The sequence below is a fragment of the Ostrea edulis genome, chromosome 9 (assembly GCF_947568905.1).
Source record: "Ostrea edulis chromosome 9, xbOstEdul1.1, whole genome shotgun sequence".
NCBI lineage: Eukaryota > Metazoa > Mollusca > Bivalvia > Ostreida > Ostreidae > Ostrea > Ostrea edulis.
The window spans coordinates 38,372,541-38,398,766 of NC_079172.1; the positions used below are offsets into that span (position 1 = coordinate 38,372,541).

The 26,226-nt window shown below is 35.0% G+C and overlaps 1 protein-coding gene across 1 annotated transcript in view; it reads right to left on the reverse strand.

The window, feature by feature from the left end:
* LOC125658428 (uncharacterized) overlaps positions 1-15,393 on the reverse strand; it is a 53,150-nt gene extending 37,757 nt beyond the window's left edge. The window contains exons 1-6 of the mRNA XM_056149140.1: positions 15,168-15,393; positions 10,192-10,325; positions 6,977-7,145; positions 3,726-3,870; positions 2,549-2,746; positions 1,148-1,241 (exon numbers count right to left, since the gene is read on the reverse strand). Of these exons, the coding sequence (XP_056005115.1) occupies positions 1,148-1,241; positions 2,549-2,746; positions 3,726-3,870; positions 6,977-7,145; positions 10,192-10,270 (685 nt within the window). The 5' untranslated portion in view covers positions 10,271-10,325; positions 15,168-15,393. The remainder of the gene's footprint in view (positions 1-1,147; positions 1,242-2,548; positions 2,747-3,725; positions 3,871-6,976; positions 7,146-10,191; positions 10,326-15,167) is intronic.
* Between the last annotated feature and the right edge of the window lie 10,833 nt (positions 15,394-26,226).

The following is a 26,226-nucleotide window of genomic DNA, read 5'->3' on the forward strand; positions in this document are numbered from 1 at the left end:
TTATAACTTAACTGATATTCAAATTTTGGTTGACCATTAGAAATACTTTAGTTAAGCATTGTAAACAATAAAAATGGAAAAATAAATTTGAAAATTTTCAACTCAAATCATGTCCATGCCCCTTTAGTACTTCATATTCTCATGATGTATTAATTTCGTATCTATTTTCATAAATTTACATATAAGCAGAATTTTTAGCAAGGATATAAATGTTGGCATTATTAGCAAGAGTTATGAGATCACTAAAATTGAATATCATTATCAATTTATTCCATATAGGAGGTAGTGATGGGCAATCGGACCTAATACCACAATCGATTATCGGCAATAATCGGACACATGTAATCGATTAATAATCGACTATAATCGGAATTGGCATTTAAGTGTTTTCCCCTCAAATTAGATGTAACAGAATCATTAAATGTATGGAAACAACATTTGAATTCTTCTTTGTTTCATTTATTCACTGGTATATAAATCAGAATTCCAATATATCAAGTAATGGAATTTATCTATAATCTCAATGTATCAAAGATATCAGAGATTGGCTCCTTTATTTGACTGTTGAATGTCATTGTTGTTACCGTCCTTCATATCTCCCGCCATTTTCTTTGCTTATTTTTGATTGGGTTTGACATACAGAAAATAAAATTTGGACAAAGTTGAAGTGATTTCCGGATTTTATTTGGTCAACGATGTCGGCGACTTTTATTTTGTAATGGATTAGTAACATCATAGGTCTCTGAACGACCGACAATCGATCATCGGCGACAATCGTTTCATCACTAATAGGAGGTAATAGTTAACCTTTCCTGGAATCATAAAGTTGCTAAAATTAGCTCTTGCTAAATATATATATTAATCATTTTTGTGGAAAAATCACAAAATTTGTGTTTCGCTAAAAATTCCACTTACACAGTAGAACATCAATAAACAGATTACTTTCTATTACATTTTATTTTCGTCCCTTTCGCCCTTGTTGTCAGTGGGTGAATTTAAGACTGGGCAAAACTGTTCTTTCCATTATATCTCTTTTAACACAACTGTGTGTGCACCAATTTAAAACGGAGCGAAACCATCAACAAGTGTAGAAATAACATACATTACCCTGAAAACCAGGTCCTTGATAAGTATATAATATCCTTACTTTCACTAGATTCCATGAAATCTGCCATCTGCAATTTTTCTCTAGTAAATTCGGCAGCATTCTCCAGAAATTCTGTAACTTCATTTTCTGACACCTGACAGAAGACAAGCATAGTCCTAGTCTGAAACCTTTGATGAGGGAGTCATAAAATTCACAACATTTTCCTGAACCTCTGATCATAGGTATGAAATTCACAATTTTGGTAGGACACCCTTACTCATCATGAATTCACAAAGTTTGTCTGCTAAACTATAACAAGGGGCCAATGAGCAACAAAGCTCACCTGAATCAACCTGGTCCTCCTGTTCTTCATCAGAAGATTTTGAAAAGATTTTTACCCTCTTTATTCCCACAAAAAACTTTTAACCTATATTATGACGGCATCTAAGCCAAACGGGGTCATTACTTACCTCAACTTGCATCAAACCAACATGGTGATGTCGTATATTAACCTATATTTCTATCAGGTAAAATCTTATCCCTAAGTTTAGCCCCCCACCCCAACCCCATGGTTCATACTTTTATCAATAAAAAAGAAATTTTCAAAATTTTCCCCCATACCATCGCATGTAAAACTTTGAATCCGTATTGTGACCAAAACCTAACCCACAGGTATTGAATTGAAGGAATTTGCACTACCCAATTCATGCTTGCATACTGATATGACTAATCCTGACCCTGCTGCCCTTGAGAATAAGATTTTTTAAAATATCTATTATTATGTAAAACTTTGACCCCCTATTGTTGAGGCCTATTCTACCCCCCCCCCCCCCCCTCTTTGATCTCGGGAGTATAAAAATAGGTCAACAAAGTCCAAATTACACTTCATCTGTAACCCATCAATATAAATTCAAGTATAAATTTACAACTGAACAGCTCCAGAGAAGTCCAGGAAACTGTCAACACATGCACGGGATGACAGGGCCCTAAATGAAAAATGACCATGTACTTTCAGAAAAGAAGTCAGTTACATTCAAATGTTGATGGAAGATGACAGAAAACCACTGATTGCAAAAAGGTCACCTGAGTGACTCAGGTATCAAAAAAAAAAAATCAATTTGAAGAAAAAAATTGAATACATTTTACTTGACTATGCAACATAGAGCATAAAAAATATTACATCAATGTTGCCATAGCAGTGCATGGCAGTAAAATCTCACATGGGTTGTGTTGGCCTCACACTGGCAATAACGTGAGAAAAACACATTTATATATAGATATGTCAATGAACGTTGCTAAAACGGAGGATAATGCAAGACTTTTGTCATCTTTATCGCATTTGCTGATATAAAGTTACATAAAAGTGCCAATTACTCGATATTCTACGAAAAACAAACTTTTCCATCTCTTGCTTTATCCCTAAATTTTCAAAAGTAGTTACTCGTATGAAAGCATTCTTACGATGCCTAGCTCTTGGTCCATAAGAGCGTGAGACAGGGACCGCCCGGCCCAATTTGAGTTGTCTGCCCCTTGATGGAAGTACAGAGTTACCGTGGATTTAAACATGTGAGAGGAAGGCAGGAAGAACGTATGGAAAATGATCCCTTGGGTGATTTCTATGAACATCTTTACAGCTTTTGTGGTCCATGTTCTGGCAATCTGAAACATGCGGGTAAACAAAAAAGCGTCACATTCAATTCTAAACATATGATAGAAATTACTTGGTGAGGATTTTCGAGTCTTCCTCTGACCATTGCAGTAGTCTAGATTTTTCCACAAGTATTTTGTGGAACCTTGTAAAACATTAAAAATTTGCCCACCCAAAAATCAACAAACTTAACAATCATCAAAAATTACTCCAATGCAAAGGCCTTAAATTATGTTGTGTTTCGATAGGTTATGTCAGACATTTGTTTTTCAACCCGCATTTGGGCCTCAAGACAAAAATACAAATTCTGAAACCTTAATTTTCATCTACAGGACATATTTTCTAAAAAATAAAAATACAAACCCTGGTTCCCACAATTCCTCCGCAGAAGCCAAATCATTATATGATTGATGATGTCCCGTTGATGTGCTGAAGTTTTTAGAATTTCTATTTATATAATTTTCATTTTTATTTTAAAGTATTTCTGTACAAAATTTGCAAACTGTACAATAAAAACTTTGAGTTATCGTGTCACAAAGAAAGTGTTGACAGACGGACGGACAATGTGATTACTATATGCCTAAAAAGGAATTTGAGAGAAGAGAGTGTGACAGATGGACCAGGGTAACAACAATATACTCGAACTTTCTAAATAAAAATTCAATGTCCTACAGGACAGAGCACACTGTCATACCCTAAAAAAATCAAATCTGGGATTTCCATGGAAATAATAACTATATATCTAGTATTCAAATGAAAGAGAACATTTTCCACCAAAAGCGAAAATCTTTGTCAATAAACATGATATATGTGATTTAAAAAAAATTTTCTAACGTAATAAATTTTTGCATTTTGACCTAATTTTTTAAAATGAAATCTTTGCTAAAAATTACCAAGTGAGTACAATGAATGCCTGCTAGTTACACTTGATATCATAACCACTTACAGGCCTGATTCCTGCTAGCTACACTCGATATCATAACCACTTACCGGCCTGATGCCTGCTAGCTGACACTTGAGAGCCATGGATGGATACTGCACAAATTCGTCAGGAAATTCTGTGCACAGTCGAGACTTGATGACGTGTTCTGAGTGCCCAAAGTCAATGTACACAATATCGACACCAGAACCCTCCCTGTCAAGAAATCAGGAGGTGTGAATTTAATTATCACATCAGCTCAACAGCTGTAGAGTCTTCAAAATTGAATCACATGAATTTCTATAGAAGTATTTGTGCAATAATTGTCAATGAAAGAGAATAACAAAATCTTGTGTTCTTTGTAATTTCTTAACATGGTTAACCTTTACTGAATAAACTGTTACTAGCAATGCGTCTACAATGTTCTTACAAACTATTGCATGCAAGGATTTATTTACTGAAACAAATTAGGTCATGGTCCGTGGTTAACCCGCCATGTAATCTATTGTGGTAGTTTCGGTTTAACTTTACTTTTATTTCTGAATTTTGATCCCCATGTAAACAAGAGGTACTGTGAGCAATGCTCACTAAGAATACCCCCCGCTTACCCCAATCTCCCAAAGGGTGTTGGTAATAGGTAAAACTTCAGTATTATGATCCAAAAGGTATCTAGGAACACAGCATCTCCATGCGATGAAAAAAGCCGTTAAAGAATTTAAATGGAAACCATATTGCTACTTTGATGTCCAGTGTGCGTGACCTTTGACCTTTTGACCCCAAAATTGATAGGGAACATCTTCATCCCATGGGTAGTCCATATGTATGATATGGTGATTGTAGGTGGAAAGGATAACGCTTTAGAGCCCGGAAACCATATTGCTACTTCGATGTCCAGTGCACTTGACCTTTGACCTTTTGACCCCAAAATTGATAGGGAACATCTTCATCCCATGGGTAGTCCATATGTATGATATGGTTACTGTAGGTGGAAAGGATAACGCTTTAGAGCCCGGAAACCATATTGCTACTTCGATGTCCAGTGCGCTTGATCTTTGACCTTTTGACCCCAAAATCGATAGGGAACATCTTCATCCCATGGGTAGTCCATATATATGATATGGTGACGGTAGGTGGAAAGGATAATACTTTAGAACCCGGAAACCATTGCGTCTACAGACGGACGGACGGACGGACAGACAGACGGCCAACCCGATTCCAGTATAACCCCCCCACAACTTGTTGCGGGGGGTATAATTATTCACTCACTGTATTTGACCACACCCACTTTATCTTTCAATAAATTTAATGACTGTTTCTATTGTCCAAGTTAGTATCTAAAGCCATGCAGCAAACAATTTGTTGAGGCAAGACAGCTGGCCTTGCTAGCTACTCTTCTCCTTTCAATCTTCCTATACTGAAATCAAGTCCTGTTCGTTTGTTTTATCCTTATACTTTGCCCTTTTGAACTTACTATATTATATTACCTTTGGGTTGGGAGAATTTCTTAATAGTTTATAGGCAAAGTTCTAGCCTTTAGGAGTGTATACGTATATAATTAGTCATATTCATACTGGCAATAAATTTGTAAAGTGTTGTTAATTTTATTTTCATTTCTGTCGAGTTTACTTTCAAGTCTCTAATCATAGCGTAGTTAGGTCATTTTGAAGTCGCAACTATAAAATAAAACAAACACAACACGAGGCACAGACTATACAAATCCCAAACCTGCGACACATTCATAATGTAGAATTTCTCAATTTTGAAAGAACACAGGAGAATTGCCAGTTTATAGAATTTACTTAAGAAACAAAGTCTTACTTTAAAATTCATAGCCCTTAACTTATTGGCAATTTCTGTTTTCCCTGTTGATGATGTCTAACTATCCCTACTACCCGCCCTTTACCGATGTCCTAATTTTTACCTGTTTACATTGGCGACTTGTCCCCTCCTCCCACGCTTTACCGATGTCCTAATTTTTACCTGTTTATATTGGCGACTTGTCCCCTTCGCCCGCGCTTTACTGATGTCCTAATTTTTACCTGTTTACATTGGAGACCTGTCCCCTCCGCCAGCCCTTTACCGATTTCTAATTTTTACCTGTTTACATTGGAGACTTGTCCCCTTTGCCCGCGCTTTACCGATGTCCTAATTTTTACCTGTTTACATTGGAGACCTGTCCCCTCCGACTGCCCTTTACCGATTTCTAATTTTTACCTGTTTACATTGGCGACTTGTCCCCTTCGCCCGCCCTTTACCGATCTCCTAATTTTTACCTGTTTACATTCGAGACCTGTCCCCTCCACCCACGCTTTACCGATTTCTAATTTTTACCTGTTTACATTGGCGACTTGTCCCCTTCGCCCGCCCTTTACCGATCTCCTAATTTTTACCTGTTTACATTCGAGACCTGTCCCCTCCGCCCACGCTATACCGATTTCTAATTTTTACCTGTTTACATTGACGACTTGTCCCCTCCACCAGCCCTTTACCGATTTCTAATTTTTACCTGTTTACATTGGAGACCTGTCCCCTCCGCCAGCCCTTTACTGATTTCTAATTTTTACCTGTTTACATTGGAGACCTGTCCCCTCCGCCAGCCCTTTACCGATTTCTAATTTTTACCTGTTTACATTGGAGACCTGTCCCCTCCGCCAGCCCTTTACCGATTTCTAATTTTTACCTGTTTACATTGGAGACCTGTCCCCTCTGCCCAGCCTTTACCGATTTCTAATTTTTACCTGTTTACATTGGCGACTTGTCCCCTCCACCAGCCCTTTACCGATTTCTAATTTTTACCTGTTTACATTGGAGACTTGTCCCCTCCGCCAGCCCTTTACTGATTTCTAAGTTTTACCTGTTTACATTGGAGACCTGTCCCCTCCGCCAGCCCTTTACTGATTTCTAATTTTTACCTGTTTACATTGGCGACTTGTCCCTTTCACCCGCCCTTTACTGATGTCCTAATTTTTACCTGTTTACATTGGCGACTTGTCCCCTTCGCCCACCCTTTACCGATGTCCTAATTTTTACCTGTTTACATTGGCCACTTGTCCCCTTCGCACGCCCTTTACCGATCTTCTAATTTTTACCTGTTTACATTAGCGACTTGTCCCCTCCACCCACGCTTTACTGATTTCTAATTTTTACCTGTTTACATTGGAGACCTGTCCCCTCCACCAGCTCTTTACCGATTTCTAATTTTTACCTGTTTACATTGGTGACTTGTCCCCTCCGCCCGCCCTTTACTGATTTCTAATTTTTACCTGTTTACATTGGCAACTTGTCCCCTCCGCCAGCCCTTTATCGATGTCCTGATTTTTACCTGTTTACATTGGCGACTTGTCCCCTCCGCCAGCCTTCTTTTGTCTCTATGCATTCCACGAGAATAATCTGTCCTATATCCAGTGCAGAGAGGTCACTCACTCTGTTACAAGTCTGACCAAAGTCTTCTAGTCGCATCTCAAATTGAATGAATTCTGCCAGAGACTCATCTACAAAAATTTAATTTCTTAAAGTTGTGTAAAATTACAAACCAAATAGGCACCCACCCAAACCATTAATTAAGGATTGATATTGGGAATTTACAAATATTATTTAAAAAATTCTTGAATCCCAGAAAACTTATCGTGTTTCACTGTATATCTAAAAGATTGGTAATAACAAATTCAGATACTGAGAATTTACAGACATAACAAACTAAGTTTTATCCCCCAAAGTGCATTAAAACAATGTATTTGTTCCTGAATATGATGGATTTTCAAGAGAATTGACATGTATTTTATTTTTTTAATTTTCTATAACATTTATTCCATTGTTTCTACTTTTGTTTTTACCTCATACTAGGCCCTTTAGATTCTGATACTTATGTTTCTGTTAACAAAAGGCCCACAGGCCTTATTGCTCACAAGATTATTAGTTAAAGGTATCACTAACCCCAGGGGCTATGGAATCTAGAAATAATTTCCTGTTCTGCTTATCTATGCTTAAGGTAATTGTCCAATCAAAATGAACTTAGTCAATTGTAGTTCCATATATTTAAAGAAATATTTTTTTCCTTGTGCAATTTTTCTCATTTCTCTTCTTCTTTTCTAAAAAATTTTGTACCCCTGATTAGGAAATTTTGTGTAATGTGTAGAAATTTGAACTTGATCTGTAACTTGTTATGGCAAACCAGTGTACAAAATATCAAATGAACATCTGCAAGCACATAAAAAAAAGTTAAGAAAACTGATTTGGAGGACTGACGGACAGACAGACGGACGGAGCACAAACCTAAAGTCCCCTTCGACTTCGTCAGTAGGGGACTAATTAAGGGAGATAACTCTTAAAGATTGAAATGTACATTCTATTGATTGTAAATCACTGTTGTTATGGGTCAGAATAACACATCAGAATTTACTAACAAAGACAAGTTAGAAATTAATACAATTTATTTACAATTATTGAAGGAAAATCATAGTCAATAACAAAATACTAACTTACGACCGGTGAACAATAACAATGTCCGTGCTAAGCTGAATCTACACACACAACAGTCAATAAATTCCTAAATCCCCAGATACATTGTATGTATCTAAAATATTGTGTATAATCATCAATTCTTGAAGTGCTTTTCTACCTGAGCTTACATAAAATCCACAGTGTATCTATAATAAGACTGAATTTTCTGGTACATTCGTGAAGACACTAAAGAAGTCAACATCAAACTCTAGAACAATTTAGGTCACAGGTGTCAATCAAGTGCAAGTAGTACACAACACTGTGATATTTATTGTTACTATTTTCTTTTTAGGGCCATTATTCAGTGATTGGGAAGGCCAAAGTGGCCTATAGGACTATGGCCCCACCAAGTTTTCAATGGGCCATTTTCAGATTTAATGGGCCATCAACATATTTCAATAAATAGCAAATGTGTAGTGGAACATTGTTTTAATTGAAACTCTGAACCATGATGACGATATTTTCCATCGCTCTTGAAAATGTTTCTACTTTGTTTCAATGTCCCCTTCTCAACCGTATCATTGCTTTTAACGGCATTGGTATTTGAAGACGGTCTCTCATTGGGTTTTTTTCACTTTCTATCGTTTCTATATCTGTCCTTGGACTTCCGAAACTTAAACGCTAGAGTTTAAGCATGAGAAGACGTGATGGGATGTGATGTAAAAGGAAATAGGTTATTGGTTATCTATTTTAATTTATATTGCTTCAACCAATGAGATTCGGTGTATCAGAATACATAGGAATTAAAAATGAAAGTACAAAAAATAAGTAAGTCGTACCCAATTCATTCTAGAGAGAAAAATGTAAGTTACAATCGATAATGAATGCGCACTTTGGCGCATGGATTAGATAATTTAATGCGCCAATTTTCAATTGAATGGGACGCATGGCCTTCCCAATCACTGATTATTATTCGTTTTATCATGAAATAAATGACTGCATTGTGAACCCGAAGCCTGGGGTTGATTATTTCTACCTTACAAACCTCCACCCTGCAACATATTGGAAAGAAACAAACGTCGAAACCAATCAACAGGTCAAGAAACTTCGGAAGTCAATAGAAATGGCTAACAATTTAATCCTGTCTACAATTGGAGAAGAATGGCAAAACTGGAACTACTGCAGAATCAAATATAAACCAAGCTAAGGAACAAGCTTAGTGTTGATACCTGAGGGAAATCACGTATGTCAAGATATGCACTCAGGACAAAAGCATTACGGGTGTGGAAATCCAAGAAAATTAAAGCAAGATTTATTCTCTGAAGGGGAATAACAAGAGTAAGCTCGTTCCTTAGCTTGTGGGACTTCCAGGAAGTTAGTTTGAAAAAAATAAAATTTGGACCATGATATCAGTTTGGGACTCATTATTATCAAAGGGGAGACTGAACCCATGTTAACTGTTTTCACAACGAATCGCTGCTTTCACTTGTAAAAAGCTAAATCCCCTTCTACCCATGGGTGCTTAGTGGCAAGTTTGGTTGAAATTGGTCCATTGAGTCTAGAGAAGTCCAAAATGTGAAATGTTTACAATGCAAATAACAAATGATTGGACTTTAAATGAAAACTGCTCACTGGAATCAAAGCTAAACACAACTTATTTCCATCTTTTTCATCAGACTTTTAATGTGTGATCTATGATTCCGGTCTAAGAATGTTAAGGTCAATAGTATTTAAGCCTTTATTTTGTGGCACTGCTTTAGAAATCGGCATAATCATGTTATTTGATTCGCACATCTTTAATATACTGTTTATTCCGTAATTTAAGAGATCCCCCACCATCACCCTACAAGGTTGTTTTAATTTATACTTCTTTCACCTGTGCCATATGCAAATGTTTGAAAATTTGCATAATCCTATAGTAATTCAACGGAATAAACCAAATTTAAAGAGTAAATAACTCTTACACTTTCTCGCGAATCAAATAACATGATAATGCCTAGAAATCGGGTATTTTTATCATTTGGAGAGGATTCCTAGTATAATGTAAAGCACTTTAAAGTACTTTTTAGATAACGTCCTATTATCATTATAACTTACCTGTCCCAATCTGCATGCTAAAATTATCAGGATCAATCACATGTGTGATCTGGCCCAGGTAGCTGTCTGCTACTTCCATCTCCCTGGCAGATCAATAGGAGTTTACCCCCAGAAAGAATTACAGCATTGATAATCTGTAAAATAAAAAAAAATCTAAAACAGAAAGAACGTTTAGATTTATTGGGTTTAGAACACCCGCTATACATCCATATTGGAGATTTATAGGTTGCAGGGCGAAAAAAAATTCAGCAGTACTGTCGGCACCACGTTTTTTCATTAGGCCAATTAAAATAAAATATATGCATGTTTTCGGTTTCCCAACCCTACCTACCTATTTTGCTGCCGTCCCTAAATATTTTATTGACAATATATATAAAATAAAATAAAAATCAGGAATTTAGAAACCAGAATTTTTTTTCTTTTTGCATTCAAGTTTCTCTGATTCATATTAAAACTACTAATGATCTTCAAAATATGTGAAAAGAAAGCATATCAAAAACTAAGATTTTAAATAAAATGATTTACCTGCCTACCTACCTAATTGTTTGGGGAGCGAAATAGAAAACACACATATATTTTATTTTGGCCTTACCAGAAACCAATTTTACAACATAATTTTAAAGCCAAATTGGACGGTTCAAATTGATCCGGACCGAGAATACTGAACCGCAGTATATAGCGTAAAGTATCGTGAAATATACAGTAGCATTTAATGTTACCGTAATGTACCCTCTTAAGGTTAATCGTTCCACCCGATGTTATTGATTCCGAAGAAACTTTTATAAACTATTTATTCATTTTACGGCTGTTAAAACATATATAGAATTGTTATCAAGTTCTGCATTGTACTAAATGCATGTAACATACAATCTGAATACCCCATTCAATGCTATACTTTGATGGATTTCCCTTATTTGACTTTACTGCATGCAAGAGCATTTGTGTTGTGTCGACATATCTAGTATATATATATATACTAAATGCTAAATGATATATATCATTTAGCATTTAGTATATATATATAAAAGCACGAAAACCCAACAACATTCTGCTTTCTTAAAGTGTCGGATCTAAGAAGATACAAGGCCAGTAAAGAAATTTATAAAAACACTGAAAAGGCCACGACACTGTTATATTAGCTTGAAAAATAATAGAGTATCTTTTCCTTAGACTTCTCTCTCGCTCACCTCTTGAATTGTTGATTTTAATGCGAGATTTATGTCTATTAATTGACTTTGTTGATTTTGTTGTCTAAGGCCAACGATAAAAATTGTTGAGTTTCCGCTAATGTTCCAGAAAAAAATAGGGTAGGAAGGTAGGAAATAAATTATATATTTTTTTTTTTTATTTTTTTTTTTCAAAGTATGCAAAAACATTGTAAACTCTAACAAGTGTAGTATAGGAAGGAGGAGAAAATCTTTGGCTGGACCGGGAATCAAACCTGGGACCCCTGCATTACTAGGCAGGTGCTCTAACCATTGAGCTATCCAGGCCGATATCCAGTCCGTAGAGCCCTAATTACTACATTCCTCCCTCCTTAAGATCAATTATAATTTTATAATTGTCTTTCAATATCAACCCAGGTTCTTTTTGCCCCCGACAGGCCAACCTGCACCATTAGGGGTGGTCAACGGCACCAAATGTAGTATGGGAAGGAGAAAATCTTTGGCTGGACCCCTGCATTTCTAGTCAGGTGCTCTAACCACTGAGCTATCCAGGCCGATATCCACGGTCCGTATAGCCCTAATTACTGCACAAGTTAAATGTTCTATTGAATTTTATACTTTCAAAATAAAATTTTGCTTAAATTGCATTGCAAGGTGAAGATAACGAACAGTGATCAATCTCATAACTCCTACAAGCAATACAAAATAGATAGTTGGGCAAACACGGACCCCTGGACACACCAGAGGTGGGATCAGGTGCCTAGGAGGAGTAAGCATCCCCTGTTGACCGGTCACACCCGTCGTGAGCCCCATATCCTTTCAATCATAACATTTCACCTGTTATTGGCTGAGGATTATTTCCAGATGTTTTATAAGAAACTATATTTTTCAATGAAACATATCTAGCATAAAACACAAAAGTTAACTCCTCTATGCCACTATGCTCTACAAGTACCAGATATATTGTTTCTACATTTAGATTGGTTGTCATAGGAATACTTCTATTGGATATGTTTGACAGGAAAATTATAATGTGATGATTTTGAAAAAATATATTAAATCATCACCAAAATATCAACATCATTAACATATTTTAAGTTTATTAATACATTTCTGAATGTATTTTCACAATCTAAATGGAACAAGGGTAGGAAGACAGTCTGGGCAGATCCCACTTATCCTAATGGGATCCAACTCTCTTCCAGCTAAAACTTTTTACCGGACATAAATTTTTATTTTAAAAACAATCTTTTTTTCCTCTCGGCTCTCACCAGCCATCAACAACTCGGATGACCTTTTTCATAGTGTTTTCAGTTAGAACTGCAGCAGAAACCAAGGATGTGCATACAAATTTGACAGACTGGACATTCATGTCTGTCACTCTGCATCATGACCTCCATATAAAACTAGGGTCCCCGTCTAATGCCCGTTGAAATGATAGCATAAGACAGTGCATGGCTATAAATAGCCACCGTCTAAAAACAACATAGGAGTTGGCAATTTTAACAAAAGAAAGTCTTCTATGAAAACATGACACTTGGCAGAGTCTCTCGACCGTCTGTTAACTTCAATTGTTAAATCATCGTTGCGTGAGCACGCATGGAGGTACTAGCCACTGGGTCAACCATCATCCATGCTGTTAGTTAGAAACATTATCAATGTTGTTTAAACGCTTGACACAAAACCATGCAATTTTGTATATCATTAAAGCGTTTGAATGACTTCATCTCAATATCTAACTAAACCGAAAACCAAGAACCGGGAATATATTTTTTCCGGGAAAATGACGATTTTAGTTTTAAATATCGAGAAAAAAATCTAGGGTCGGGGCTATAATTTAGGGTCGGTCGGGTTAGCGGAAACACAACACATTTTATCAGTGGCCTAATCGTGTTCTTGTGGCAATCATATTATTTTTTGTGGTTGACACTGTTTATCATATCCGAATCAACAATGGTACCGACTACCAAATATCCAAATATTGTTTTGAACTTAATCACTCCAAATCATTATCTTCCCACCAATTTATTTCACAATCATATTGTTTTGGAAGTTTTCCCTTTAAATTTGTCTGATTTCTATAATTTTTAAAAATAATTCAATTTTCATCCCGACCCGACCATGGTACAAACTCTCTACACCATTGTCAGTAAACACGCTTACAACAAAACCTTTTTTCTCATTCAGTACATCAGTGGAACATTCTTGTTGATTATTAGTCAACAACCTTATAGTTTTTATTTTTTTAGGATGAGAGTGATGATGAAGAACTAGAAGAATTAAAACATTTGAGGATTCCGAAAAATTTTACTGAAATGACAGAATCAGAAGTTGAAAGAGAGCTTGAACTCTCATCTCAAACTTGTATTGTAATACTTAATAAAAATTCAAACTTGAAATTCGAATCATGTTGAATCATTCTTGCATGGCATTTAGGCTAATAAAATTTTATTTGGGCTACCAAATTTTGCACTCTTAATTGCCCAATGGGCTTGTGGTAAAAATCATTAAGCGTGAAGACTGTGATATATATTTATAAATCTTGGTAAACTGTTACGTTCTAGTGAACCGAGATAATACCACCAAGTTCACAGTGTCCCAAACCGACTTGTTTGTTTAGCGTCAGTCAATTAGGTGCGAATTAGAATATAATATGAAAAAGATTAGATACAATGCAAAATGAAGAACATTATTTCATATTTTATTATTTTACAAATCGGGATCTATGTTTGTCTTTCCGGTAGCCATTTTTATTGGAATCGAAAGTAGCGTTGTTTGTAAACATTGGTGGGTTTTACAGATCGTCGGCAAACGAAACTAGTATAGATCTATTTTATCATAGTAATAATTTGATTGAAATTCTGTTTAATATTGAATAGGGTTGTTGTGGTGATAGGAGATTTAGGGAAGTAATTCTGTTGGTGTGGACAATTAATCGTTCGAGGCCAAGTCACGAATGATTAAAATTGAATCTTAAAATTGATATATTTTGTACTACTTCCATCTTAATTGTCTTATATAAAAAAAGACTCATTAAATATTCATGGGACTCGATCAAATTTTTATGGGATTCATAAAATTTTCAAGTGACTCAAGCTGCTTATAAACCTTGAGTCCTGGACTAGTCTTCAATAATTTCTAGTGACAACCCTGCAACATAAACTATGTATGATTTGGTCAGTTTTCCTATCAACAAGACGGTCTATCGCCATTTTGATTGATATGGACCGACAAGATTTTCAATGGACATTGTCTATCAGTCCACCATTAATTTCACACAGTGGCTTGCTATAATTTAAGCTTTTGTATGTAAATTTTGGCTTTTCTCGTCCAGCAGTTTTTGAGAAGAACAGACAGCCCATTCTTCTATCTCAACTTTCAAATTATATTTCCCTTGGAAAAGAACAGCCCATGGTCCTTCAATTACACAATGTTGAATCCCCATTCCCATCTTAACATTTAGGAAACTTTGCTCTCGACTTCACAGGTGCTGGGGTTTTAACATATGAATACACATCTACGTTAGATGTGAAAACTCCAAGCACCTGTTCCAGTGGTTCTGAAGAGAATGATGAAAATTGAAAAGTTTATGGATCAATTTTGGTTAGAATAGGCATATATAAAAGAATTTAAGTAACTATCTGCTCAATTTCTTCAATTCGAAACAGAAATGTTTTTAAAGGGCCTGAAATAAAAGAGAATGAAGCCCAGCAGAAACAACACCTGGAAAACAGCTGGAACCTCTAAACCTTGGAATCTATGAATAGTTACACATAGAATCCAGAGAAGGAAAGATCCACTGTAACTTACATGTACGTATCAATCTGTCACTCCACTTCTCTCACTAAACTGTAATACGGCCGTTCATGTGTCTGCTGGAATGTATTGCAATTAATTACTCTATAACACGGGAAGATATTCTAAAGAAATTTCCATACAAATAACGCCAGTAAATACTATTTTGTCAACGGTTCACGTTTCGCGTTTCCCACCAGTTGAACATCATCCATATCAAATTTTTCCGGAAGCATACGTTACACAATACTACGTGGGTCAAAATGCATTATGTTTTCCGGAATAAGCCAAAATGTGTTCGAGCCAGACCGGTAATGAATCGCTAGACAATGAGGACATCTACAATCCACGATCCGGCCTCAAAACTATAAATCAAAAATAAACTTTTAAGTTTTGGAGGGTTTTTTTACAATCCCAGCATCACCTGTCCTAGATTATTTCACAATGTAGCTCATTGCACCAAAATGAGTTTTGGGGTTTTTTTTTACTCTGAATGAATTAGCTCATTTGATCCGCTCACATGTGAGTGGATCAAGGATCTAATATCAGCACTGAATTATCACCAAAAATGACACTCGTGGTACGTTTTCCGTCCAGTAGTATAAATTTGTGTTTCCATGGAAATAGTTCAAGAGTATATAAAATTTTAGCTGCCGATTTGCATCAAATATCAGGGGGGGGGGGGGGGGGGGGGGTGTCCAGTTGAGGAGGAGATCACATGGGTAGGTGGGGTATATACCACAAGCAGACACAAATAAAGATTGTGACGGTTTGGTTATTACTTATAATAACACGTCCCTACACTACCAAGTTTCTTCTTTTTATTACCCAACATAAGTTTACAGTATATGTACATCAAAGGGAGCGCGACGGTTCGAGACTTGGCGTGTACGACGTACGGTTCTGGGGTTCGGCGCCGACCGTTCGGGAGTTCGGTGACGACGGTTCGGGAGTTTGGCGCCGGCAATTCGGTGACGACGGTTCGGGTGCTCGACGTTTCAGGTACGACAGTTCGGGAGTTGGCAAATAAATTTTATATTAAGTTTTTTTTTCTGTTTTAAGATTGACATGTATACTTAATTTTGATGTTTTAAATGATATTATACGTCTCATCATTTAATTCTTACAGCATCTAGGATTACCCAAAGGGAGAGCGCGACGGATAATTGGGAGCACCGTATACTGCCCCCCCCCCCCCACCACCACCACCACCACCACCACCACATACCCACACACACCCACACACACACCAAGGGAAGGCGATAGTTAGGAGCACCGTAGTTAAGATTGACGTCCCCTCAATCTCCCGTCATGTCATTCTTCTTACAGAGTAAGATAGAAGAAAGTCCAAATACAGTGGCAGATTTAAGGGGGCGCAACCGGGGCCCCCCTCCCCCTAAAATTTTCAAATTTAAGGTAAATCGTGGTATCTTGTTTAGAAAAATGTATTAAACGATATAAGAAGAAATAATTTCTTCCACTCCAGGAGAAATAAATGACAATATCTTTTGATTTCTTGAATTACTATGATGGGATAACTTAATTTTTTCCAAAAACCCCTAATATTTGCGTCATTTTATTAATTTCACCTTATAAAAAAATTATAGAAAATAGTACAAATGACTAAATAGGAGACATATTTCAAGCCCTGTAAAATCCAGGAGCTTCCGGGGGCTTAGCCCCCTGGGCCCCCACCCTGGACCCACTGGGGGCCAAAAGGCGGCCCCCAGACCCCTGCCTCATAATGTGGCGCCCCCGTAATCGCAATTCCTGGATCCGCCCCTGAAATATGCCCAATAATCGTCTTAGATTTTCTATTTCAACCATTTCCAAACCTTTATTTTTTCTGTAATATAATTACATATACTATATAGTACTGCACATTTATCCGACAGTGCGTGGATAAATACATAATCTGATCAATTTCAATTTTCATTAAACACTCAAAGATCAAAAATAATTTCCTGTTTAGGCCTAAGACTTCATTAAAATTTGATTTTTAGCATAATCATTATGAACTTTTCAGAATCATGAGAATGTATGCAGGATCGATTCAAGATTCATGACAAACGTTATTTTTGATATTTTTGTGGATTTATGAATTAATTCTGAGTGTTAAAACTCTAATATAAACATTGTCATGTATAACGGGAGAAACTCAATTAAAGAAACAGTATGAGGGTAAAAATTCTCTTTATTTTGCCCAAAAAAAGTATTTTTCGAAAGAGCAGACTGCTTGAAGGAAACAAAACTTATAAATTGTTTGCTGATATTCACATAAACATTTACATACGGACACTGTCTGCTGATAACGGTAAACATTTATCCCATTATGTCGGTAGCTTTCATAGCACGAAATTCCTCAGATGCATTGAATAATCTGCTGTATTATAAAACAACCACCCCTCTAAGTACGTAAACTCTTACATTCTTAATAATTATTTCAATAATCAACTCCCGAACTCCTCTATACAACCTCACATTTCGGGGGTACGGAATTCGAAGTGTGTTTTAGTTGGCATGCTTAGTTTGGTTACAGCTATAGAGATAAAACTAGTCTTATATTAACACACGACGGAACAACCCCCTGAGGTCACTATTCCGCACCCCCAAATGTGGGGTTGTACACGGTGAAATGGATGCAATGCCACTGAATATCACTTGTAATCAAGATAAAGTTTTCCACACGGGAAATGTCTAATCTAACCATAACAATTTGAAAGCGACTCAAATCTTACAACTTCACATAAATCATGGGGCGATGGACACCATACGTAATTGATAGCGTGAGATCAGGAGAAAGCCTTCAGTGTAAATTATATGACTATAGTCCCTGTGGTGAAACAAGCACATATCACAACCTAGCGATACCCGCGGCTCAATTGAATTACTTACCACTACATTTTTGAGAAAAAAAAACAATAAAAAGCAACGTTTTCGCTATTCAAAAAAAAGTATCAAAAATATAAGACAAGAAAACATTAAGCATATTTCATAACACAGTGTAACTGAAGGGATCCAAATTCAGAAGACATAGAAAAAAGTTTTTATCCCCCCCCCCTTCCCGGGGTTTTTTTTCTTCGCTTGTCAAGAATTTTAGACAAGGTATGTCTCCCGCCACCGCCCTGGTGTTAAGACTGGAGGAGAAACAGCGCAACTATAGGCTACATTGTAAGGAATATTGAAACCTACAGATGTAACTGCAGAAAATCATTGCCTGGTCAATATCTCGGGAATATATGCAGTGCTTTGGGAATTAAGTAATTGGATGTGCATGCTCAATTAAGAATGACTAGAAATATTTTTTTTATTCCCTAGACCCAGGCAGGATTTGAACAAATAACCCAATTGTTTCTTAATGTATGATTAATATAAATTGAAATCACTTCAATAACAATTATTTTGTAAAAATGATTATCTTTAACAATAAAAGGCAGTGTGATAAAAATAATTGGATCATAGCTGCACAAAAAGTCATATCAAACGTTACATAATTTTTAAACTATTGAAAGGTGACTTAATGCATCTGGTGTCTTCATAAGAATGATAAAAAATGCTAAAATTGTCGGGTTTTTTTTTTTTTTAATATTATACCGGGGGGACAAGCACGGATGATATTAGGGGTTGGGGATCCCTTAATTACACCCTGATTTTGACTGAATGCTGTAGTAAAAACAAACTGTGGGTATTGCGAGTTCTCACGAGACGTCTAACACACACACACTGCCATCATCCCAACTTGATTATAGTAAAAACAACCAGCCACGGTATCCCTCCTGTAGGTTGCCGAAGAGGTGACTAATATATATACATAGGTGTCGGGGGGGGGGGGGGGGGGGGGGGGTAAGGTGTTGGGTCTTCGTAAAAGTTATAGTATAGATTTTATCAACACCTTCTCTTTGAATTTATTGGACTACTATTCATTAACAGACTTTAATAACATTCATACCATTAACATTCAAACCTTAAGTTCAATATCAAAACAGCAATTTAGCACTTTCTAAAAACAAGTATACTTGATAATATGACTATAAAATAAGTATACTTGATGATATGACGATAAAATAAGTATACTTGATGATATGACTATAAAATATCAAAGTATACTTGATAGTATGACTACCAAAGGATTTGAATCTCGGATGAACTGGGCATATCAATATTATTGAAATGGGTAGACGGGTAGAGAGTCACAGGAGAAAACGTCTTAGGACAAGAAGTCTTGGGACAAAAAGTCACAAAATTGGTAGGACAAAAAGTCAAAAGACAAAAAGTCACAATGGTGACTTTTAATCAGATAGGATAAAAAGTCACAAAAATGACTTTGTTTATGCCACACTTTGCACAGTTCATTATTACAGTACACGACACGAGTTTTATACACCCCACTGTGGAAAGACCACGGTGGAAAATACACGGAGATACACCATGTCCTCCGTGTTCCATGGTGTGTGTTATTTGCGAATACGCACAGCTTCTAGAAGCTTTGTTCTGGCCAAGGGAGATATGAAAATGTGCCGCATGATAAGGGTGGAATTTTAAGAAAAGGAAAAAAGTCAATATTTTCCCTCCTGATAATTGTTTTTCAGCATTTTGAACCAATTCCAACGATACCAAACACTATATATTATGTTTTTGAGAAAACCTGGTTTTTAATTTTTTTTTCTTTAGTCTTCTTTCTTCATTAAAAATATTCTTAAATTCTATGTTTAAATAATGCGTACTTGCAGGCAATTCCTGTTTTGAATGCGAATTAGTATATTCAGTAAATGAAAAAGCATACATGTACAACATGTAATAGGGGTATTTGATAATTACCGATGTGCTCTCTCTCTCTCTCTCTCTCTCTCTCTCTCTCTCTCTCTCTCTGATAAATGGCTGTTTAACATAATTACTTCCATCATATTGTGTTAATATGCATCTTGACAAATATAACTTGATCCAATATAGAAAATAGAGCATTGTCGATGGTTAACAAATTGGAATTAATTTATTACATAATTAATAGACGCAAAAATATAAACCATCGAATGATTTACTTTTAAAATCCCGAGTTAATTACATTTGAACCAGACTTATGTTCAATGTACTTTGATAGAGGTTTTCATTAAAAAAAAATGTTCATCGACAGTGTCTGGATAATGCAATGATTTTTGTATAATAATTATAGAGGGCCCTAATTTGGAAATAAATCATATTCTATTCTATTCTATACCATGCAAATTCCTAGGGTCTTTGTCACAGTATAACTAAATTACGGTTAGCTAGTTTGGGTTTTGATTTCTTATGAAAAGTGTGAAATATATGGGTAGGCGCCATATCAGATCACGGGTATCTTGCGCCGACCCAATATATTTCACACTTTCCGCAAGAAGCTAAGCACTTCTGTTGATTTCAAATACACAGATTAGCTGACTCCCATTGTTCTACTGAGGCGAAAACCCCTTCGTATTTGCATGGAATGTACAAGTTATACACAGGTCATTGTTATAGTCATACATCATAGTATAGCGGTACTATGATGTATGACTATAACAATTTTTTTTTTAATTCTAAATAAGTTATTGAATGACGAAGTATGACCAAACTGCATATTGAACATTATAGAGCCCCGTGCTAACATTACTTATATTTTTCCATGTATCAGAAGGGGTATGTTGCCGGTTTAAGTTGTGTAGAATTCTTGACAAGCAATAAAATAACAACAAAAATGTTGCTTAAATTGTCCGATTACGAAAACCTTAAATTGGGAACATGGGGGTAGTCTGAAACTGTCTCAATTCCCCCTTCCGACTTCAATTTCTTAAATCGTGCAGTGGGTGGGTCGCTTTTTAACTTTCAAATTACACCCTCTCCGATTCTACGTGCTTGTAATCAATATTTAAGGATGTAAATCCTCGGTGTCAAATGCAACTAGTTCATGAAAAAAGACTAATATCAATATAAACAAAAATGACTTAACGATTACTTGCTTTCATTCATATACGCTATCGATTATTAAAATCTTTAATTTAATCTTTAGATGCATTAGATAATGAAAGCAACACAGAGAGAGAGAGAGAGAGAGAGAGAGAGAGAGAGAGAGCATTGGTAATCATTAATGATAATATTCATGAATGTATGCAGATGCGGGAAGTTTAATACGTTCAGTATAAATCTTGAAAGTACAATTTCTTTCTGATTATTTATCCACCCCCTTTCATTCTGATATGTTTCTTATTTCCCTTATTGTTTTCTTTACATGTTAAATTTTTCGGCTGGTCCGGATTAGGACCTAATGAATGAGTCCCCCCCCCCCTTCTAAAACGATGTTACGTGCTTAGCTGTCTATTTCCTTCTCAGTCAAAAATTAAATAGATACATGCTATATATACTGCAACATCATTGGATTTACTGGATAATTCTTCGATTTCACTTTCATAATACATGTTAATGCAAGCGGACTATCTAGGCATTTTTTCCATCTTCGCAAGCCAAGATTATTCGTCCACGAAGGCACAGTTGATTCAAAACCCATTGCTAGCGGAGATGAGATGAATTTTACCCCCCCACCCCCCCCCCCCCCGTGTTATGTTATAACTGACCAAAACCTAGTACGTTTGTTTTACAACTTTCTTTCAGAAGACGGGCAAGTTTGTGAGTCACTGAATAAACGAGAAAACGTCTGCATTTTTATTTCAATCGTAGTCAACTCTATACTTGTGATATTTCAAGACTACGTGTACTCAATTCAATTTATTGGATCTCATCACCATTATGCAATGGTATACAAAAATGTAAAGACAAAAATTTGTTATACATTTAGTAAATAATACATGCGTGTAATAAAGTATAAATTTATCAAGTTAGAAAAAAAACGTGTTATTATTAATGTGAAGTATGGGCATTCTAGGTGGTAAACGGGAAAAAAAAGTCACAGAAAAAAAATCACAATCTGGGTAGGAAAAAAAGTCACAGGAATAAAAGTCACGGGGAAAAAAGTCACAATATGTATAAAGAGTGCCTATGACCACACCTGGGGGGAAAAAGTCACAATGTGTTTGTTCAAAATATTTGATTGTTTTGCCTATACCAAGAAAAAAAGTCGCAACATTTTTTCCTTCATCCTATGTATGGCTTCAAAGATTGTAAATTGATGCCATTTTGTCTACTTATACAGGGAATACACTGTCTAAGAAAAGGGGAAAGGTGGCATGTGAAGCCACTAATTAATCTCAACAGTCCCTGTCAACAATTGTTGTAGATACTTAAAATTAATTACTTTTTATTGGGGTTATTTGTTTGTTTTGACATTATATATAAACTCTGTTGCAAATTATTAAAAACATGGAATCTTCTAACTTTGAATCAAATTTAAGTAAAACTTTTCTCCTAAATAATATTTGACTTTTTTCTAAATATATATGTAGTTTTCTTTCAAAATATATATTTACTGTGACTTTCTCCCCCTTTTCTATCAAATATATACTATGAATTTTCCCCTATACATATAATATAATATATCATATAATTTTTCAAATTTTATTTTCCATTTTAAATGTTTACAATGCTTAATAACTAAGATATTTCTAATGATCAACAAACATTTGAATGAAAATTATTGAGAGATAAAGCACTTACAATTTTTTTTTTTTTTTTTTGTAAACAAGGCCATGTTTTATTTACATATATTGATCGGTAAATAACAACAGATACATGTTTAAAACGAACTCAGATATTACAAACACTAAAAACTATTTAATTGTGCTTAGAATAAACTTGTAAATTGAAAAAATAAATAATTCTGTTTTGAACGAAACTTTTACTAGTATATTTAATCTATGTAAACAAAAAATTACACCAGCCTTGCTTACATCACAAAGAAATTAGAATTGTGATCTCTGAATCTCTTTGCAACTCGAAATTAGGAAAATATGTACCATAGTTAAGCATTGTAAACATTAAAAATGTAAAATGAAATTTGAAAATTTTCAGCTCAAATCTTGACTGTGCCCCTCTAATGATAAAACATAATCATAATAGGTATGTTTTTTCCCTACTTGTGAATAATTATTACCGTTTAGAGGTAGAACATAAGATTTGTAGCTTATGTGTTTAAACAGTGTCATTGGGGAATTCTTATTAAACAATCAATATTTTAATATTTAATATAGAGTACTAAATGTTATTAACCTATACTTGTGCTACTCACCACCTCTTCATCTTGAACCGACGGGGGTCAGCAAAATGATCGATTTAGGGAAAGAAAGAAAAAACCTGTAGCGTTATTTCATTGACGAATGCATAATATCACGTGTCGAGTACCCACACACTATGCAATTAACGGAATTCGGAATGGGGACAAGAGAACGGCGAGACATCCTCAAAGTATTCCCTCCTTGGGCACGTTTCCGGTGTTCCTGCACTGTGTAGTATACACACCCTTTCGCGCACCTGTCCGTGACATCCCACTCCGTACCTGATAATTGAATTATTAACGAAGCCATCAAAGACAATTTTCTTTAATCTATAGATATTCCCACGTTTTCAATGTCCCCCTGTAACCTTCCAACTGTATGATGGTCCGTTATTCATTTTAAAATGATATAATTCGAAGTAATCAACTAATTGATAAATGTGACATTTTAGATATAAAAGAGTTATTTTATGATTATTTGCGGGTTAATTTTTTCGAATGTAGGACGGAAAGTCACAGGACAAAAAGTCACGGACAAACTGACCATGGACAAAAAGTCACAATAATTTTTTTTATGAAAGTAGGACAAACTGTCACAGAACAAAAAGTCACAGGACAAAAAGTCACAATTAAAAATTTGATGACAGTAGAACAAAATATCACAGGACAAAAAGTCACAGTTTATAAGAAAGTCAGAAAATAATGAATTTGATATATATTTGAAAACATATCTGTTCTTTTTGTAAAGTTTAAGAATATACATGTATATATATAAAATTTATATTTTCTATGATAATCTATATCAATTTCAAACTTTAGATTTTGATAATAATTATTATGAAATTGTTAATCCTTTAATCATACTTATTATAAAAATATATTAATTAGGTTTAAAAAAAAAAAAAAAAAAAAAAGAGAGAGATTTTTATTGATATAAAATAAAAATAAGCTTTGTGATCATTTGGTTTCCTATACTACATATTAATGGTTGTCAAAACAAAATCTGATGGCAGAATTATGGTTGAATGTAGGACAGAAAGTCACAGGACAAAAAGTCACAGGCAAAAAGACACGGCCAAATATACCATGGACAAAAAGTCACAATAAGAAATTTTATGAAAGTAGGACAAAAAGTCACAGGACAAAATGTCACAGGACAAAAAGTCACAGTTTATAGAAAATGAAAAGTATTGATTTTTTAAATATATTTTAAAACATGGTTCTTTTTGTAAAGTTTAAGAAAATATATATGCAAAATTTATATTTTCTATGAGATTTTGATAATCATAAAATTGTTATTCCTTTTATCATATTTATTGTAAAATATTATTTTGATTTTTAAAAAGAGATTAAATAAAAATAAGCTTTATGATCATTTGGTTTAGTATACTACATATTAATGATTGTCAAAACAAAATCTGATGGCAGAATTATGGTTGGCTTCTTTCACTCCAGATTATTGTCAAAACAAGAGGGAGGTGAACTGTCATTAAACAAGTTAAGGATTTTTTGTTTCTTATTAGTTAATAATGAACTGAAAGTGCTAAATGTGGCAAACCAAATAACAATAAGGATGTTGACACACATTCCCCTCTACCTCCCATCCACTGTAAGAAATGTCAGGTGTCTGAACAATGACTTTAGTGAGCATTTGGGTACCATCAGGTTAAAAAAAAACCAACTTATCTGTGGATATTAAATAAATGGTGATGTCTGAGGTATAAAAAAAAACACACACACACAAGAAAAACCCCATTTTATTTATGCACAAAATACAAATATTGGTATGAATATCGGCATTCTATATTTTATAACAGAATGGGTGTATATATATAATTTTCCTTTTTAATCAAAAGTCATGTTTGTGACTTTTTGTCCTGTGTCTTTTTGTCCCGTGAATTTCTGTCCGTAAACCATTTTTTCATAATAGTGCCTATATGTATATAAAAAAGCATAAAATATTCATATTGGTAAAGGTTTTATGAGAATGGACACATTGCGAAGATTTTTGAAAGCGAACTTATATGCTTATATGCATATACATGTATAAGAATGTAGGGAAAAAAGTCACAGGAAAAAAAGTCACAGATAAAAAGTCACGGATAAAAAGTCACAGGAAAATAAGTCACAGGAAAAAAAAGTCATAATATACATTTTGTATAAAAATCACATAGGTGTAGGGGGGGGGGGGGAGTAACAATATATATTATATTATATGCATAGGGAAAAATTCATAGTATATATTTTGATAGAAAAGGGTCACATATATAAAGAGGGAGAAAGTCACAGTATATAAATTTTGAAAGAAAACTTCCTGTATATATTGAAAAAAGTCAAATATTATATATTAAAGGAGAAAAGTTTTACTTAAATTTGATTCAAAGTTAGAAGATTCCATGCTTTTTTTAATAATTTGCAACAGAGTTTATATATCTTAATGTTAAAACAAACAAATAACCCCAATAAAAAGTAATTAACTTTTAAGTGTCTACAACAGTTGTTGACAGGGACTGTTGAGATTAATTAGTGGCTTCACAAGGCACCTTTCCCCATTTCTAGACAATGTATTTCCTGTATAAGTAGACAAATGGCATCAATTTGCATACTATTTAAAAAAAACAATAAGAGTTGCTGAACAACAATATTATATATGAATACACACACACACACACACACACACACACACACACACACACACACACAAATATGAATGAGTAACCCACCAAGTTGCTTAAAGATGTGACAAAAAATCACACTTTATAAATATTGTGACTTTTTTTCGTACCCAAATTGTGACTTCTTTCCTATGTATGGTCAAAGTCACTCTTTATAAATATTGTGACTTCTTTTCCTTGGTATAGGCAAAAACAATCAAAAATTTTGAACAAAACAAATTGT